We start from the raw sequence: 15310 nt of genomic DNA, 5'->3' as shown, positions 1-15310 counted from the left end.
GTGGACAACTGCATCCACCAGTTGGCCACCTGGGCTAGTCATCAGCTCTATTCACAGTGGTGTGTGCTACTGAGAGCAGATGCAGACAGTAGAGCACCGCTTACCTGAACCAGTCTCTCCGAATGGCTCCTGTCAGTAACACAACTGTTCGCCTTCTACTCCACCCTTCCACAGTCTGGTTGTGCATGTAGAAAATGGTAGTTGTTATGCAGAGCTGGAAAGTGAGTTTAATCCCCAACCAGCTTGCCCTAGCATCATTAATCCACTTACTCTGATTACACATGTCGACTGTGATAAATTAAGTAGTTGAACCACAAAGAGCAAGAAAAGTCTCATAGTTACATTAAATTTCTTTCATTTTGAATTAAGTGTGCTCAATTCATAGTTTTATTTGTAAAGATCCCTCAAAGTTACACTGGGCTTGTCAAATAATGTTTACTAAAGACTAATAACCATTAATACGTTCGATTAAAATGTTTATTTTGCATGTTAATATCAAACTGTAAAGATAATCACAATGCTGTGAACTTAATCTATTTCAATTTTTGGAACTATATTCTGTTATGGGGATGTGTGTCTAAAAATTATATTGGATAATTTTACAGGGAATAATATTTTAATTCTTTATTGTAAATATGATGGATTTGCTCTTTTCTTTTTGTGTACACTGTTTCTGTGTTTTTCAGTATTAGTTGTTGACATGTCCATTCACATGAATGGATACAGGCAGGCAGTGTTTATTGGTAATGAGGATCACCCTGTGGCTAAACATGCCTTGGTGCACAGCCAGCACATCTTGGCACATTGTTACACCGTCCGGGTTATCTGGATACTTCCCAGTAACACCAACCTGTCAGAACTCCGGAGATGGGAACTTGCCCTTCAATATATCCTCTCTTCTCATTATCCGCCAGGCCTCAATCTCCACTAATTTCAAGTTGCCGCCACTCATACCTCACCTGTCTTTCAACCACATCTTTGCCTGTGTACTTCCGCCTCAACTGACATCTCTTCCGAAACTCTTTGCCTTTACAAATGTCTGCTCATGTCTGTGTATGTGCGGATGGATGTGCGCGTGCGTGAGCATGAGCGAGTGTACACCTGTCCTTTTCTCCCCCTAAGGTAAGTCTTTCCGCTCCCGGTACTGGAATGACTCCTTACCCTCTCCCTTAAAACCCACATCCTTTCGTCTTTCCCTCTCCTTCCCTCTTTCCTGAAGAAGCAACCGTCAGTTGCGAAAGCTAGAAATTCTGTGCGAGTGTTTGTGTGTTTTATTTATTGAGCCTGTCTACCAGCGCTTTCCCGCTTGGTAAGTCTTGGAATCTTTGTTTTTAATATAAATTATTTAACAGTTAAATTGCAGACCCATACACATTCCCTGATACACTTACACATGGAATAACTTATATGAAACCTAAAGATCAAGCAGACACAGCAAACCCAGCAAAATACCGCCCCACAACATGCCTACCAACAATATAAAAAATATTAACTTCAGTCATTACACAGAAATTAATGACACATACAACACAGAAAAAAATTATAAATGAAGAACAAAAAGGCCGTTGCAAAGGAGCACGAGGATGTAAAGAGCAACTGATAATAGATGCAGAGGTAACATATCAAGCTAAAACCAAACAAAGGTCGCTACACTAAGCATACATTGATTACCGAAAAGCTTTTGGTAGTGTACCCCACTCATGGTTACTACAAATATTGGAAACATACAAAGTAGAGCCTAAATTTATACAGTTCCTAAACATAGTAATGAAAAATTGGAAAACCACACTTAATATTCAAACAAATTCAAATAATATCACATCACAGCCAATACAGATTAAGTGTGGAATATACCAAGGAGACTCATTAAGTCCTTTCTGGTTCTGCCTTGCTCTGAACCCACTATCCAACATGCTAAATAATACAAATTATCGATACAATATTACTGGAACATACCCACACAAAATCACACATTTGCTATACATGGATGATCTAAAACTACTGGCAGCAACAAATCAACAACTCAACCAATTACTAAAGCTAACAGAAGTATTCAGCAATGATATCAATATGGCTTTTGGAACAGACAAATGTAAGACAAATAGCACAGTCAAGGGAAAACACACTAAACAAGAAGGTTACATATTGGATAACCACAGCGACTGCATAGAAGCGATGGAAAAAGCAGATGCCTATAAATATCTAGGATACAGACAAAAAAAAAGGAATAGATAATACAAATATTAAGGAAGAACTGAAAGAAAAATATAGACAAAGGCTAACAAAAATACTGAAAACAGAATTGACAGCAAGAAACAAAACAAAAGCTATAAATACTTATGCTATACCAATGTTGACCTACTCATTTGGAGTAGTGAAATGGAGTAACACAGACCTAGAAGCACTCAATACACTTACACAATCACAATGCCACAAATATAGAATACATCACATACATTCAGCAACAGAAAGATTCACATTAAGCAGAAAGGAAGGAGGAAGGGGATTTATCGACATAAAAAACCTACATTATGGACAGGTAGACAATTTAAGAAAATTATTTCTAGAATGAGCAGAAACTAGCAAAATACACAAAGCAATCACTCATATAAATACATCGGCTACACCACTGCAATTTCATAACCACTTCTACAACCCTTTAGATCACATAACATCAACAGATACGAAGAAAGTAAACTGGGAAAAGAAAACACTACATGGCAAGCAGCATCATCTAACACAGCCACACATCGATCAAGACGCATCCAACACATGGCTAAGAAAAGGCAATATATACAGTGAGACGGAAGGATTCATGATTGCAAAACAGGATCAAACAATAAACACCACATATTACAGCAAGCATATTATTAAAGACCCCAGTACCACAACAGATAAATGCAGACTTTGCAAGCAACAAATAGAAACAGTAGATCACATTACAAGCGGATGTACAATACTAGCAAATGCAGAATACCCCAGAAGACATGACAATGTAGCAAAAATAATACATCAACAGCTTGCCTTACAACATAAACTTATAAAACAACATGTTCCCACATACAAGTATGCACCACAAAATGTACTGGAGAATGATGAATACAAATTATACTGGAACAGAACCATTATAACAGATAAAACAACACCACATAATAAACCTGACATCATACTCACCAATAAAAAGAAGAAATTAACACAAGTAATCGAAATATCCATACCCAATACAACAAATATACAAAAGGAAACAGGAGAAAAATTGAAAAATACAACCAACTGGCTGAGGAAATCAAGGATATGTGGCATCAGGATAAAGTTGACATTATACCAATTATACTATCAACTACAGGAGTCATACCACACAATATCCACCAGTACATCAATGCAATACAGCTACATCCAAACTTATATATACAACTACAGAAATCCGTAATTATTGATGCATGTTCAATTACCCGAAAGTTCCTAAATGCAATATAACATATACCGTACATTTAAAAGGAAGTCACGCTTGATGAAGGTCCGCGTCACTTTCTACTTTTGACCAGACATAACGTCTGAGATAAGAAAGAAATAATAATAATACTAGTACACGAGTTAGTCGAGCGATGGTGTGTTAATTGCATCAAGTTTTCTCAATGGCTCACAAGGAAAGTAGTGCAGAATGACAAGAACAAGGATGAAAAATTTTAAGGAGCCTCAGCGTCTGCCAAGTCCAGTTCTATACAGAGAAAGTGTGTTTAATTATACAGTAATTATGTTTCCAACCACGGATTAATACAGTAAGCTGAATTATGATGCCAGTGATGGTATTATCAGACCCATTGCATAGTTAACTGAAAGTTTGGTAATCTTTTTTGGCACATACATGTGGATATTCCTCAGCTATCTGGACCTGCCAATGCGTAGCATAGGTAAAGGACCATTGGATGGTAGGGCAGATTATTTTTAATGTTCCCCAATCAGTTAAATTATTAAAGCCACACGATTGCTCAAATCAGTAAAGTTTAGAACCACCGTATTCAAATTTGAGCTGCAGACACGCTGTTACGGGCGTAAATGCTTTTCTGGCACTGTCATCCTTGTGGCGACAACAGATTGTCCAACCTAAATGCCTCCAACCGCCGTTTTGTTGAGTTCACTGCAGGGACTAAATGCTCTCAGAGTTGGCACACTACTTTGCTGTCTATGGGTCTCTAAAACCACAGTCTAAGCCCAACTCTGCTTTGGACCCTGAGATGGTATCACTTTGTTACAGATCTTAATGACATTAGTGTGAAAGCTATCACCATATTTGACAAACTTGCTTCCATCTCCCTGGGAACCAGTCACCCCACTGAATGTCAACAGACATGCAAGTTACCACCTGATACCTATAGGGCGAGGGGGCAGGGAAGGGCCGGAGTTTGAAAGAGAATCAGTTCTGTATTGGCTTTTATGGAAAGTGTCTATTTTGTGCTTTGAGTGTGCCACTGATAATCTCAGTTGTGCTATTATACACTCACAACCATGCTTAACTATTTCAGTTGCTGCCAGAAGAACAATGAAATGTTTAACGAATTCATAAGCTTAATTTGCAACCATTTCAATGATTTAAAAAAAAAAAAAAATAAACTGTAATATATATTACCTGCAGAACATATCCATTGAGACTGTTCAATTGTAGAAATAAGATAGCTACATTTAGAAGAACAAATTTTTATATAATTATAATTTAATTTATCTTTACTATAAACAGTTACATAATAAAATTTTACAATATCCTCAGGATATATGTGAACAAGCAACACATCACCACAAATCATAGGTGTAAAATACACATTTTCACTATCCTCTGTCAAAATAGAAATAGTTCACGTTCTACTGGAAAGCCAATTTACAAATCTCCATATTGCAGACTTTTAAGAATTTATTTCCATTTCCATTTGCGGAGTACACAGTACTCATAACATCTGATAATGTCTGGTTAAATATTTAAATAACCATCAAACGTGGAGCGATATTCATAGCCATAAGTTCCTGGAACAACAGTTTGGCTGCGTATGGTAGCCTCACCTGTGATATCTGTAAAATAATAATAATAATAATAGTAGTAGTAGTAGTAGTAGTAGTAGTAGTAGTAGTGTGTTGAAAATGAAGGTCATTAGTTAGAGTCAGAGCACACTATTAAATTATACTAAGTCTTTAACATGTGGGAAACATACCTGAGTCTTGTTCTTGCAGCCTTTGCATTCAAATGTGTTATTTCTTAAGTTGGCAATTGCTATAAGCCCACAGAAGTTGCACACATGTATCCTATAAGGATCGGAAACTTCAAATAACCTCTCCCTCAAAAATTGTGCTGCTCCGTGAGCAATTTGACAATCTCGCTCCATCTCTCCAAATCGCAAGCCTCCATCCCTGAAGAAGGAAACAGTAATAATTTAGTGCCATGTTGTGTGTGCAGATATTATCCATTAATTTGGAAAGACAGTGTGGACAGACAATCAATTTTAAACAGAGAAGTACAAATGAATGAACAAATTCAGAATGAACAAAGCCAATGAAAAATGGGAGTGGGGGCAAGAATGACTGAGAAAGCTTTGATTACTTTAGCTATGCTATAATAGTCTGACAGATACAATGAAGTCCAAAGTGAGTAGGAAGGGGGAAAGGAAGAGTTAATGAAAAAGATACTTAGGGAAGTTTTAGCATGAAGTTACACACCAGAAACTTTTACATCCACAGGGAACAATCATTTTGAGTGTTCTGAGATGTGTTTGTTAAGCAACGTAAATTATCAAGTTGTTTATGTGATGTTTAACCCTTAGCTGTTAATACAGCAGGAAATTCACTAATAAAGCTTGACTACACTATATCCCACCAAACATTAATAATTATTTAAATGTTTTACTTTATGAGATCGCTGAAAGTGTAGAACCCAAAATAAAGAACAACATATTGCACACAAGTTAATCACTCTCATGTTACAGGAATCATTTGTACAGTATATTTTAATTATGCAGAACAAGTCATTTCACATTCACATTCAAATTAACGTTTTTACTCTGCTGCCTGTCAGGTATTTTACATCACTGGGTAAGTGATCAAAACTTTTAGTTGTATCACTGTACATATTTTTTATGCTCAAGACAACCTTAATGTAGAGTAATCAATACCATTTTTCCTTCCAGTGTTTTAATGATGTACATTACTGTTCCCTTTGAACCACGGTGGATTATTTACAACAAATTTCACAAGGGAATACTGTGAAGCAGTAATCAGACTGCACAACTACATGAACAGATGTTTGCAAGACAATAGTAGTGAGCACCACATGCTCTCACAGTATTATAAATATATAACAGCCACCCAGTTGCAACAAAATTTTACTTTTATCAGGTTTCAACAGCAACTAGGTGTCATCCTCAGAAAATCCACAATTGAATGTAGTAACTGACGAACAAATTTAAGGGCAACAATGATCCTCTCATCACATAAAATACTTCATTAAGAAGTTAATGTTAGAAACACACAAAATTAAAGTTACTGAAACTGACAAGCTAATGCCACCGTCAGTGTTTTCTCTTGCAGCCCTTAGCATGTCTTCTGCGCTACACCATGTGGCAATAGTTTTACTAGCAGTTACCAGCTTTACGCCAGTTTCAATGATTTTAATTTTATGTGGTTCTAATATTAACATCTTCAAGAAGTATTTTATGTGGCGACAGCTTTATTGCTCTTAAATCTGTTGATCAGTTACTGTTAAGTAACAGTGGATTTTCTCATGGTGACACCCAAAATCTATATCAAAACCTGACAAAAGTAAAATTTTGTAGCATCTGGCTGTTTTATACTTAACATATTCTTGTACAGTTACTGCCTCACAGATATATTTAAAATTGTTATATTCTTACAGTGAATTTTTGCTTACTTTCTTATAGATGAGTTTCCTCACCAAAACATTATTCTGTACCACATTACTGAATGAAAATATGCAAGTGTCACGTTACTGATTTGTCTCTTACCAAGATCGTAAGTGCAAATCAATATGGACACTTAAAAATTTTGAAGTTTACACCCTATTTATTACTTGCTTGCCATTTGTTACACTACAATTGGTGTAATACATCTAGATCTTCAGAACTGAATATGTTAGGTCTTTCTAAAACAAAGACATAAAACCAATCAATGGCACTTATTTATTGTTCACCATTTCATTTTTTCTGTTGGTGTATGGGTGCTTGGATGGATTACGATGCTAGTGTTATTCACAAAAAGAACTAATTTTGCCTGTTGTTAATCAGAAGGTGCATTTCACACATGAGGAACAATGGTGGACCTAAGACTGAGCCTTGGGAAACTTCACAAGTTATTTCTCCCCATGCAGGACACTCACCCTTGATTGCAATGGCTGTATTACTAAGTACAACTTTCTGCATTCTTTTGGTTAGATACGGCATTATCCAGTGGTTGGCTATACCGCCAATCCATAAAATCTCAATTTACCTATGAGGACATTATGATTCACAAAATAAAATACCTTAGATAGGTCACAGAAAATATCAACTGGTGCTCTTTTGTTATTTAATGCTTTTGCAATATTTGGTGAACTAATGGGTAAATGGAATTCTCAGCAGAGAAATTCTTCTGAAAACCATAATATTCTTTACTGATAATATTGTTTCTCAGATCTAAACACACTACCATCTCAAAACTTTTGGAAATAAATAATTAATGGAAAATCTCATATAAAGATGTGAAACAAATACTAACAAAGAGATAGAGGGGCTGGCCAGTACTTACCTCAGCCGATAGATACACAAAAAACAACCGAAAATTTAAGTTCCTAGCTTTCGGAATAAATGTTACTGCATCAGGGAGGAGAGAGGGGAAAGAAAGGGAAGAAGGGAAAGTGGATGTAGTTACTCACAACCCAGGTTATGAAGCAACAGGGAAAGGAAAACAGGGAGGGTAGCAAGGATGGAGGCCTCCTCTGACAACCATGCCTCATTTTCGGTTGTTTTTTGTGTATCTATCGGCTGTACTGAGCTGAGGAGGCATGGTTGTCAGAGGAGGCCTCCATCCTTGCTACTCTCCCTGTTTTCCTTTCCCTGTTGCTTCATAACCTGGGTTGTAACTAAATCTACTTTCCCTTCTTCCCTTTCTTTCCCCTCTCTCCTCTCTGATGAAGGAACATTTATTCCGAAAGCTAGGAACTTAAATTTTCGTTTGTTTTTTGTGTATCTATCAGCTGTACTGAGCTGAGGTAAGTACTGGCCAGCCCCTCTATCTCTTTTGGAAATAAAATAAGTAGTGAAACAGTTGGTAGTTTTGACATCTCTTTTGCCATCTTTCTTATAGATGGGTTTAAAAATGGTACATTTGACTCTCTGGAAAAAATGCTTTGAGTTAGTGATGCATTACGTATTATGACTAAGACAGGACTTATTCTACAGAAACAAATCTTAAGTACTCTGCTGCAAACACCATCAAATCCACACGAGCTTTTATTTTTGGAGGGTACATATAATTTTCTTAATTTTGCAATGAGAAGTTTGGGATATAGTCATATGGTTGAATTTTATGAGAGTTGCTTTTTCAACATACTGCTGTGTTTTTTCTCTTGAAATGTTTGTCCCTACATTTTCTACTCTTTTTAAGGAATGATTATTAAACACATCTGCTGTATGTAATTCATCATTAATAGCTGTTCCACTTCAGTCAATAGTTATGCTATCCTGTTCTTTGGCTGTCTTCCTGCCTCCCATTTTACTACATTCCATATAGCCCTAAGTATGTTGTCAGACTTACTGATTTCTGATGTAATGTACATGTCCCTCAATTTTTTATTAACTCTTCTCAGTAAGTTTGAGTAGTTTTCCCAATAGGTCTATTTCTTTTAAGTGCAGGTAGTTTTCTTATTGTAGAAGAAAAGGTTATTTCTCAGAAAATGAAAGCACAAGATAAACAGTGCAACAGTAAGATAAGAGATGTGAAATAATGGAACAACTTGTTTTATTTCAATATGACTCAAAACATGGCACTTTCGTGGTAGCTCTACTGGAAAGACAAAGCCAAGGTATTTAAAGTACGGCTCAAATGGCTCTGAGCACTATGGGACTTAACATCTGTGGTCATCAGTCCCCTAGAACTCAGAACTACTTAAATCTAACTAACCTAAGGACATTACACACATCCATGCCGAGGCAGGATTCGAACCTGCGACCGTAGCGGTCCGCGGTTCTGGACTGAGCGCCTAGAACCGCGAGACCACTGCGGCCGGCTTTAAAGTATGAAGTAATCTTGTCACAACAATAAAAATTCATGGCTGGAAATCATTACTGCCTACGAAGATATCATTTTCGAGTATTGTGTCTCCAAAACTAGATCAGTAGTTGGAAGCTAGTGAGTTTATGTGATCTCTATGAATGCAAATGGGCCATACAATATTCATCTTCAAGTGGTTGGTTTCTTATCCTTACTCTAAAATGTATATGTAGATGCTTGCTTTTGTACAGCTCAGTGGCTTGGTGATTAAATGCCAGACCACAAATTCAAAGACTCAAGGTTCAATGCCATTTTATCCTTGGATATTTTCATATCAATTACTGCTTCTTTTATCTCTGCCATTGGGGGATTACTTCAACAAACACTTGAATGGAGACGAACAACCTGATTGATGATGTGCAGACTAGGTATTATGAGAAGAACAGAGATGACAAATAAGAATCACCACTAAGTTAGCTAGAGGAAGCATTGAAAAACACAAACCAACGAAAATACTGTAGAGTAATTGAATTAGATGCAGTTACAGTCAGGAATGTATGGAGTTAACTGCCTGTACAGAGTGATGAACATAATTTGGAGACAGAAGAAGATCCCTGATGACTGGACTACAGGTGTATTTATACTTTTATTTAAAAAAGCTAATAGAAAACTACCTCAGAATTACAGAGGCATGGATTACAAATTTTGGAGACTGTTACAAAGTAGATGGATTCCATTCTGCTCTTACGTTTTTCTCTCCCCCCCCCCCCCCCCCCCCTTCCTTGTAATTAACAAAATAACCTCTCTATTATTTATACGGCACGTACACAGAACCCAGAATCTCAAATATTGACTAATGGCTTAGCCAATTAACATTATTATCCATTACATTCATCTAATTAATTAGAACCCATTTGTGTGACTAGTGCGCTTAAAAAAATGTGCTAATTACAGTTTTCAGAAATTTTTCAACCTTGTTATCATTGTTCATTTGTAAACATATATCCAATAACTAACATCCTGATAAATTAAACCAAATATATATATAAATAAAATAGAAAGAAACTTCCACATGGGAAAAATATATTAAAAACAAAGATTCCAAGACTTACCAAGCGGGAAAGCGCCGGCAGACAGGCACATGAACAAAACACACAAACACACACACAGAATTACGAGCTTTCGCAACTGGCAGTTGCTTCGTCAGGAAAGAGGGAAGGAGAGGGAAAAATGAAAGGATGTGGGTTTTAAGGGAGAGGGTAAGGAGTCATTCCAATCCCGGGAGCGGAAAGACTTCCCTTAGGGGAAAAAAAGGACAGGTGTACACTCGCGCGTGCGCGCACACACACACACACACACACACACACACACACACACACACACACACACACACACACATCCATCCGTGCGGATGTGTGTGTGTGTGTGTGTGTGTGTGTGTGTGTGTGTGTGTGTGTGTGTGTGTGTGTGTGTGTGGGCGGGCGCGCGTGCACGCGCGAGTGTACACCTGTCCTTTTTTTCCCCTAAGGGAAGTCTTTCCGCTCCCGGGATTGGAATGACTCCTTACCCTCTCCCTTAAAACCCACATCCTTTCATTTTTCCCTCTCCTTCCCTCTTTCCTGACGAAGCAACTGCCAGTTGCGAAAGCTCGTAATTCTGTGTGTGTGTTTTGTTCATGTGCCTGTCTGCCGGCGCTTTCCCGCTTGGTAAGTCTTGGAATCTTTGTTTTTAATACAATTATTGTTGAAAATATGTTAGCAACTTTTACTCACATTTAGTTTCAGAGTAATTAGCATTCAGTTATTTTTGTTACTGAAATAGGATACCATATTTTGACATACTGTGCATAAATTATAATAGAAAAGAGTATCTGGCCACAAAGAGTAGTTCATTCAGAAATCAAACAAGTAGTAAACCATTTGAATTGCAAAACCTGTGTGGACCACATTATTCACATAGTGTGTTGTCTCCATCACCAGCTTTCAGCCACTTGGATAATGCAGTGCTATCAAGAGCCTATCTGCACAGGTAAATATGGCAATATTACAACACAATAACAGAAAAAAAGACTTCACAAGGTTGTTTAATGTCTCCTGGAAGAAGAAAGGTATGGGGTTTAGGGGGAAAATGGGGTTCAACTGATATGATCTTTGTAACAGGAACACTACTCTAAAAATATCTGGAAAAGGATAAAAGCATCGCACTAGTTTTTCTAGAGATAGAGAAAGTCTACGAGACTGTGTACCACAATCAAAAATCCAGGAACACCTAGAGAGAAGAAATGTACACAAGGCACTGATTGAGAAATTGAACATATGCTGCAGGGGATGTGTCAGCTGCATTCAATGTAAAGGAAATGATAAGATCGAACGATGAAAGACCAACACAAAGTCTAGCAGATGAGTGTCTTGCCACCACTCATCATCATTGTGATGGACAATATGAAAAGGACAAGGGAACAATATGGGCCCAAATTGAAAGCATTGTGTTCGCTGTTGTAATCTGGGGAGATACAAATGACATCCAAGAAAAACTGTATATCTGGAACAATCATCTTGAGGAGTTCAGTCTGAAAGACAGTGAATCAAGACTACAGCCATGACGGTAATCAGACAATGAGAGTATCGCAAGTTCCCCAAATTGAAGACATGTGGAGAATGTGTGACATCTCTCATATTTGGGCAGTGTGACAGAGCTGAGGCAAATAAATAAGGGTAACATAAGAAATTAAAGGCACAGAATGGATGCAAGAGTAAAACTCTGTATTAGAAAAATTCTGACAATCCAAGGCAATGTGAAATGAATCACAGACACCAGGATAAAAGAATTCCTTGAAATCATGATAAATGGAAAATAACTTGGTGGATGACCATCAACCAAGGAGAAGACGGATCAACATAGTTGAGTATCTCACCAAAAGACGCCATGCCATCCATATAACGGATGAAATCATTGGAAGTTTGTAACATATAGTAAACCACAACAATCTGTGGAACTAAGTTAAAGATTGTCATACACTGGAAATTCAGTGTAAAGTAGAGAATAAACTATTTCAGGGTGCAAATTCCTTTTACACAGGCATTCTTATATCAGGCCTAGAGCCTAAAAGAGATTCGTTTTTTTTTTTTACTAGAACTGGGACCACATCCATATCTATCTCAACAACCTATGGCTGGCATTCTTTGTACTAAATAATCAGACTGAACAACCTAGTCTTAATGTTTTATGGAAACATAATAAATCTGTCAGCAGCAGTATGTGTGTTGAAAGAATTGTGGTGTTATAAATGAGACAGTGTTGTGCTAATAAGACAATTTTTAGAGTATTACAGAAATTATGCAGTTGGATCCACGAGAACAAGCATAGAAAAATGTTTGAAGAGGCTCATCACCAGCATCCATGAAATTAGATCAGTAACCTGACGAATGATTTTTAATGTGACAAAATGTCAAGTCGATCTGTGATCCAAAGTCAACATTATTTGTATGGTTAAACTGGATGGACAAGTCAGTCAAAAAATTAGGAGAATGCTAGGGCATACTATGTTCAACAGCACCATGCCAAATTAAGCACCACAGTGCTCAAATTGTAACAAAAAGAAAGAGAGAGAAAGAGAGAGAGAGAGAGGGGGGGGGGGGGTAAGGGAGGGACACAGAGAGAGGAGGGGGACGGCAAGGGAGATGGAGTACCATGAGTAAATATTTAAAGGAGATGCGAAATGGAATTATAATTTGTGTAAGTACGGTAAGTGACAAAATTTATTAATAGTACTATTGAGAATAACTAGTGTGGAAACATTTCTGTTGTTCTGTACAACAAATACAGAAATTTAATTATTGTGAACTGGAAGAAAAACAAGGCTGATGCACCCAAAATTTTGAAAAGTATATGCTCAAATCTATACTATACAGAACTTTACCTGGCTCTGCCCTCCATAGGTTGACGCACCAATATCTGAACTGGACCACGTGCTCTGCTGTGAATTTTGTCATCCACCATATGCTTCAAGCGCTGATAGTATGTGGGCCCTAAGAAAACCTGGGCATTAATTTTACGCCCTGTGTGACCATTGTACATAACCTCATTTCCACGTAACTGATATCCGTACTCTTGTAGAAGTGAGGAAATTTTCTGCACATTTACAGCATCATTGAATGGGGTTGCATCACCAATTTCGCCCTTGTTCGAGGATACCTGGAAGGAGAAAAGTGTATAAACATGAACTGCCCATAATACTATTGCCACTTGCACAATGTAGTGTTAAGTGTTATACAAACCTTCCCTTGTAAGCACTCAATCAAGTGACCAATCGTCATTCGAGATGGAATGGCGTGTGGGTTAATGATGATGTCTGGTGTGATACCTTCGCAAGTGAACGGCATGTCCTAAACGGAGATTATATTTTTAAGGGCAGAAAGATAACACTTCAATAAACAAAATCAATAATTTCTGAAACTATGCTGCTGCTGCTTCTCATAAAACTTTATACTGGAGCAGGTATAAAATTTTTAATTACATATTAATATTCTAAATAATTACCTCTTGCCGGTATTGTATACCACAGGTTCCCTTCTGGCCATGACGAGAGGCAAATTTGTCACCAATCTGAGGTATGCGTACTGATCGGACACGTATTTTGCAGAACTTGTAACCCTCAGAATTTAGAGTCAACATCACTTGATCCACAATACCTGTCTCACTGTTTCGAAGGAATGTGCTTGCATCTCTTTTTGTGTATCTTTTCGTTGTTCCCTCCAACTGCAGGCAAAACATTCATATTCAGTTCTCCTCTTAGCTGTGGTGCACTGAAAGTACTTTTACTGATATACTCTTCCTTGCATCCTTATGGGTTTAAATTAGTTAATAATTCTTGCACGTCTATACATAGGGATACCAAAGCACTTAAATTGGTATTATTGTTAAAATTAAACATACACAATTAAAAAGTTAAGTGCTGTGCTTCAATGTATTGAATTCTAATTTAATTCAAGCTTCTTTTTCAAGTTATTTTAGTATCAATGTTATGCTTCACAAAGATTTTCTTCACTATGTATTATATGCAGAGGAAGCCAAAGAATATAAAGTTAACTGTGCAAAGTAGGAGCTTTTAAGGCAGATAATCAAGATCTATAGAAATACTTACCTCGTCTTCATTGTCTGGTAGTGTAATCGTCTTTCCAATCACAACATCATCCCCAGATACACGAATACCAGGTGATATAATCCCGTCGTCATCAAGTTTGTCATATAAGGCATTACGCATACCCTGTTTCGAGAAAAGTGAAATTCAGTCCTGTGTAAGCAAGACAGTACCAAGAGAACTTCAAAATTTGCACACTATTAACACTGACACTCATACTGTGGTTTAGTTACTGGTTCGTCGTAGTATTATACACTGATGGAGGGGGGGGGGGGGGGGGGGGGGGGGGAACGTCAATATTAAGGACAAGTTGTACGAGATACAAATTGATAGGCATGTTCCTACATCTGAAAGATGATGCCTCTTCAAATTTCACTCTAGTTGCCCATGACTGGCACTAGTAATGACACTAAAAGGATGCAAATCAGGTTTGCTTTAAATACATGTGGAATGGTTGTGAGCATTAGTTGCCTTTGAGGTTGGACATAGTGAGTTGATGTTACTCAAGAATGTCTTTCAGGTGACACAGATGTCATTATCAACACCTCACTGAGTTTGAATGAGTTTGTTTAACACAGCTGCAAGAAGCTGGGTGTTCCTTCTACGATACTACAGAAATACTTGGCAGAAATGTAGACACTGCACGTAACTGCTGGCAACTGTGGTCATGAGAATGTTAAATCACGAGGAGACCTGTCTCTGGACAGCCACCTGGCTCTGCCGAGAGGGAAGACCACTGTGTTTGGCATGGGGCTCTGGTGCACCATAGTGCATCACAACAACAGTTGTCATTACAGTGACACAATCAACTGTTGCACATCAGTTACTGCACCGAGCAAGGTGGCGCAGTGGTTAGCACACTGGACTCTGAATTTGGTAGGGCGGCGGTTCAATCCTGTGTCCAGCCAACCTGATTTAGGTTTT

The 15310-nt window shown here is 37.7% G+C and overlaps 1 protein-coding gene across 1 annotated transcript in view; it reads right to left on the bottom strand.

The window, feature by feature from the left end:
• Positions 1-4432: 4432 nt before the first annotated feature.
• LOC126355927 (DNA-directed RNA polymerase II subunit RPB2) overlaps positions 4433-15310 on the bottom strand; it is a 92634-nt gene continuing 81756 nt past the window's right edge. The window contains exons 16-21 of the mRNA XM_050006489.1: positions 14390-14512; positions 13786-14004; positions 13524-13631; positions 13166-13440; positions 5202-5397; positions 4433-5061 (exon numbers count right to left, since the gene is read on the bottom strand). Of these exons, the coding sequence (XP_049862446.1) occupies positions 4972-5061; positions 5202-5397; positions 13166-13440; positions 13524-13631; positions 13786-14004; positions 14390-14512 (1011 nt within the window). The 3' untranslated portion in view covers positions 4433-4971. The remainder of the gene's footprint in view (positions 5062-5201; positions 5398-13165; positions 13441-13523; positions 13632-13785; positions 14005-14389; positions 14513-15310) is intronic.

This window comes from Schistocerca gregaria, chromosome 3 (genome assembly GCF_023897955.1).
Source record: "Schistocerca gregaria isolate iqSchGreg1 chromosome 3, iqSchGreg1.2, whole genome shotgun sequence".
NCBI lineage: Eukaryota > Metazoa > Arthropoda > Insecta > Orthoptera > Acrididae > Schistocerca > Schistocerca gregaria.
This window is presented reverse-complemented; position numbering and strand designations above follow the sequence as displayed.